Below are 4,984 nucleotides of genomic sequence, written 5' to 3'. Positions count from 1 at the left end.
AAGAGAGCGGTCTCTGTGTCGTTCGTCCGTGCGTCGACAAGAGAGCGGTCTCTGCGTCGTCCGTCCGTCCGTCGACAAGAGAGCGGTCTCTGCGTCGTCCGTGCGTCCGTCGACAAGAGAGCGGTTTCTGCGTCGCCTGTCTGTTCGTTCGTCCGTCCGTCCATCGACAAGAGAGCGGTCTCTGCGTCGCCTGTGTTCGTTCATCCCTGCGTTGACAAGAGAGCAGTCTAGTCGGCGCGGCGCTGCACCTTGCCCTCGTGCTTGCAGCGCTCCCTGGCGGCGCGGTGGTGCGCGAGCAGGGGGAGCATGTGCAGCCGCCGGATCGCGAACCACGCGACGTGCGGCACGACGGCCACGGTGACGAACGGCAGCAGCAGGTTCTTGACGAAGGCGATCGCGTAGAACAGCTCGAGGTGGTCGTGCGGCAGCCGCACCGACTCGACGTAGTTGTACATCGTCACGGCGAGCGTCGCCGCGAGCAGCTTCACCTCGAACGGATGCTTGGTGCGTATCGGCGAGAAGTAGCGCGTCGAGCGCAGGCCCAACCCTAGACCCAAGATGGCGCCTGTGAGGCGCGCGAGCGTGTGGAACGGCACCGTGTTCATGTGCACCCAGTCCGGGTTCGTGCACCACTTCAGCGCCTTCTTGACGGACCAGTGCGGGTCGTGTCCCATGGAGAGCAGCGTGAAGTAGGTGAGATAGCCACCGAAGAGCATGCTGACGGTGATGAGAAGGTAGTAGCGAAGCTGGATGTCGCACAGGGAGAGACGCGTGAAGACACCGGCCAGGATCAGACCTGCGGATGCACGCAAATAAAATATAAAAATTTATTATTTAAAAAACATCTGCTAAAAAGGCTAGGATCAGACCTGCCGACGTACACTAATGAAATATAAAAATTTATTATTAAAAAAATCTGCTAAAAAGGCCAGGATCCAACCTGCGGACGTAAGGACGTATCGTCAAAAAAGGTCTAAAAGAATCGTCGCTGGGCTTCTTTCTGTCGATGCTCCAGGGTGGGGATGGGGAAACGACGCGCGGGTTTCGTGCCAGGGCTCGGAGAGATGTTACAAATGAATCGAAATGGCGTTATATATTACGAGAGTTCCTCGATTTGAAATAAGAGCATCGGATTTTCTAATAATGTTGATATGTTCTAGTAATTATATTTTATGATAAATCAATGCGATTAAATTGTAGGAACAGTTTCGGTAACTGAAAGTAAGACTTGCTAATACAGATTTATCCAAGTATAAAATCACTGAGTAGTTATTAGATTTGTCTTCAACCTCTTCCGGATGTGTTTATAGTTCACGATTAAGCTTGGATTTATTACTGGTTGGGTGCTTGACTGCAAAAAACCAATCACTTACCACAGACTGTCCCGGCAATGACCTGGTGTGGGAAATGAGCAGCAATATGAAGACGTGAGATGCAGACTAGAATAAGCAGGATTGTGAATGCAGACCAAATGAGCACCACCAGCGATTTCGGGTGTTTGTTCCTGAAAATATCACAATAACATAGGCAATTACCAATCAATAATCGATTGATTGATCGATCACCTAATCACTATTCTTAGGTTAAGAGGTAGGTATGCTTTCAATAACAAGTGCCGCAGAGCGACAGCGCTCAACTGACGTGTACTGTAGCCGGGTATTCTTCTGATAAACTCACTGGCAACCGCATCATGTGCGCCCTCCCGCCACTGCGTTGATAGGCTTTGATATACCGGTAGTACAGTAATAAAGATATAGCTGTGTAACTTTAATGACATATATATATATATATATTCAAGAGCTTATAATACATGCATGATGCATTATCAGGAGTGAATAATAATAGATTTATTAGATCAATAGATAATTAGATCTATTAATTATTATTCACTCCTGGTATTATGTTATAATGTATTATTAGCTCTTGACATATTGTATGTACTGTGAAAGGTCGTGTACTCACTTGTCCTGCCAGAAGTACTGCTTCAGTTTGTAGAGGAAGGCCGACACGAGTACGAACCACACTGGACCTGTCACCATGGCGTGTCCGGACGGGCTACCTACAGATAGACCATAGAAATATATAGAGACATATCTACCTATTTATATGAGATAGACCAACACACAAAATCCGTCACTATAACATACATGATGGAATGTATCGTGTAGTAACAAAGTTCCCACGTCACATATACTTTTGGCATTGAAACACGCACGAACTCGCAAACGTGCCTTACTGCGCAATATTTCACGGCAGTGGTTCCTAGGTAGGTAATTGGTCTCGATCGGTGAAGTAGCATGTGCTATGTTTGCTTATAGGTACTTGTCGCAAAGCTTGCCTTATAAACATTGTGTATATATGAACCGGCACAACAGTACCATATAAACGGGTAGCATGAACTGTTTAAAAGCAAGCATGGGTGGGTAGAATGAAATGTTTAAAAGTAGAACGAAGCGTTTAAAAGTAGCATAGGCGGGTACGTAGCATGAACCGGTAGCATGAAGTCTGAGTATAGACTTGTGGTGACTAATACTTGCCACGCACGATCGGCATGCGTGCCCGAGTCGCAAAAAGGTCGAGTCGGAACTTACTTACTTATTACACACACATTATATAACTACGTATACTATAAAATATCATGAGTCGATCAGCATGACGCACATATTTGCTGAATTAATCTGTTATCTAATTCATATCCCTAGATCGTGTTGTTCAAACAACACTGCGGGAGGAAAAGAGATCACAATTTGATGTCACCGAGAAAATTCGATAGATCATAGATATACAGAACACATATGTTGTGTATATCTATAGATAGATAGAGCGGACTGATTTTTTATTGTACTATCGTATAATCAAAATCGAGAGGCATGGAAGAAATCGTTAGCTTTCATCAGTTATCAGTTCCCTGCAGTTCATACCCCGACAGATAAAAATGAGAAGTGCAACATCGGGCGAATAAGGGCGTGTCAAAACAAGCTAGGGTAAACAAATAAGAATCACCAGTGGTTAACCCTTGTTTGTATTTGTTTAACTGCGGTTATAACCTCCGGTAGAGGGTACATCCCCTGGTTACGATAAGATTAGCCGCGCACCGAGAAAACGCGCACAGCAACTCTTAGTGCAGCCGATGTTAATGAGCGGATCGAGTCCGTTCATCCGTTTGTTTGCCGTTATAGCAGCAGCAGCAGCAGTAGTAGTAGTAGTACTAGCAGTAGCAGCAGCAGCAGCAGCAGCACCACCACCATCAGCAGTAGCAGCAGCAGCAGCAGCACCACCACCATCAGCAGTAGCAATAGCAGCAGCAGCAGCAGCAGCAGCAGCAGCAGCAGCAGCACCAGCAGTAGCAGTAGCAGCAGCAGCAGCACCACTACCAGCAGCCGCAGCAGCAGGTTCTCGTCTGCGTTGGCCGCTGCTCCGAACTAGGCCGGGGTGGGTGCACCAGGCGTTCACTGGTCATTCGCATCCCAATGACCTCACGGCGATACGTACGGGCCGATAGATAGCGATCGAGGCACCGATGCTCAATTTGGGACCGAGGCCACTGATCTGTCTGTCACGCGCGCGGTGTGTGTGTACTTCACTTCCAACACTAATATAGAGGTCTACACGCGTTTCGTAACGTTCGAAGAGCCGACAAAATAAGAGAGCACGCAACTACCTATCTATCATGTCATATACGTATATGTATATATATATATATATATATATATATATATATATAATAATGTAAAAATATGTACTTACATCAACTTAATACAATTTATATGGAGTTTTTACGATGTGAGTGGAGTCGCCGCTTTCGTGTGCATGTATGAGGCGTGCGTGCGTGTGTGTGTATGTGTGTGTCTGTCTGTGTACGCGCGTATGCATGTGTGCGTGCGTGCGTGCGCGCGCTCGTGTGTGTGTGTGTGTGTGTGCGTGTGTGTGTGCGTGTGTATGTGTCTGTGTACGCGTGTGTGCATGTGTGTGCGTGCGTGCGTCAGTGCGCGCGTGCGTGCGTGCGTGCGTGTGTATGCATGTGTGCGTGTGCGTGTGCATGTGTGTGTGTACGCGTGTGTGCGTGAGTGCGTGCGTGCGTACGGGTGTGTATATACATTATGTGTTGTTATTACAATATAATCAGTAGTGTCATAATATTGGTGTCATCTATATTATGACACTACTGATACATGTCATATTCCCCCAACTCACGCTTCAGCGCAGTCATGTTCACAGGTAACGTTGGCGACGCGGGCCGGGTGATGGCGAACACAGGTACTTGGAGCGTTTCAATAGTAAAATGATGGTAAATAAACACGAAATGTATTTACTATCAAAGTCTCAATGTTTTTCTACTCTCTTTCGCCTATTATTGCCAATAATTTCCTGTAAATGCCGTTCAACTGCTCTTCCGCAACACACGCCGCCGTGCACAAACGAACAAAATTAAGAGATTTATTTTTGTTGTTTGTATTGTTTTTGTTTGCCATTTTATTATTGAAGCGTTCTAAGAGCCTGGTGATGGTGAACGACTGTTTTACACAACAACAACCCACGGCGATGCTAACAACACCTGCTTACCTGGACCCGTCTCGCAGGTGATGTGAAACTGGTCGACGATGGGGGTGATGTTGGGCGAGTTGTCATTCAACTCTAGTGCGTACCAGTACGGCCTCTCTCCATAGAGAATCCTGTCACAGTACAGAGACAGAGATTGTAACTATAGTCTCACTGTTCATTACTAGCGATGTGTGCGCATATATTATTCCTAAACACCTATCTATGTTACTTCTCTATGTAATTTATTCGTACTTGTATAACAGAGTAAAGAGTACAATTATTTGTACTTGTACAATAGAGTACAGTAATTACCTACTCTGTTGGGTAACATTATTGTATCTAGCGTTTGCGGACTGGACGGCAGCTGGTCGGGTTCAAGGATAGAGAACATGTAGCCCATTGAAACCTATGGCATTTTCTTAAATGTGGGGGTAGCCCCTTT

General features: G+C 46.2%; 1 protein-coding gene across 1 annotated transcript in view; it reads right to left on the bottom strand.

The window, feature by feature from the left end:
- Positions 1-10: 10 nt before the first annotated feature.
- Positions 11-4,984, bottom strand: part of LOC106807780 (glucose-6-phosphatase-like) — a 26,434-nt gene continuing 21,460 nt past the window's right edge. The window contains exons 5-8 of the mRNA XM_014810227.1: positions 4,564-4,673; positions 1,963-2,059; positions 1,374-1,504; positions 11-796 (exon numbers count right to left, since the gene is read on the bottom strand). Of these exons, the coding sequence (XP_014665713.1) occupies positions 228-796; positions 1,374-1,504; positions 1,963-2,059; positions 4,564-4,673 (907 nt within the window). The 3' untranslated portion in view covers positions 11-227. The remainder of the gene's footprint in view (positions 797-1,373; positions 1,505-1,962; positions 2,060-4,563; positions 4,674-4,984) is intronic.

The sequence above is a fragment of the Priapulus caudatus genome, unplaced genomic scaffold, assembly GCF_000485595.1.
Source record: "Priapulus caudatus unplaced genomic scaffold, Priapulus_caudatus-5.0.1 Scaffold234, whole genome shotgun sequence".
In the NCBI taxonomy this organism is placed as follows: Eukaryota; Metazoa; Priapulida; class Priapulimorpha; order Priapulimorphida; family Priapulidae; genus Priapulus; species Priapulus caudatus.
This window is presented reverse-complemented; position numbering and strand designations above follow the sequence as displayed.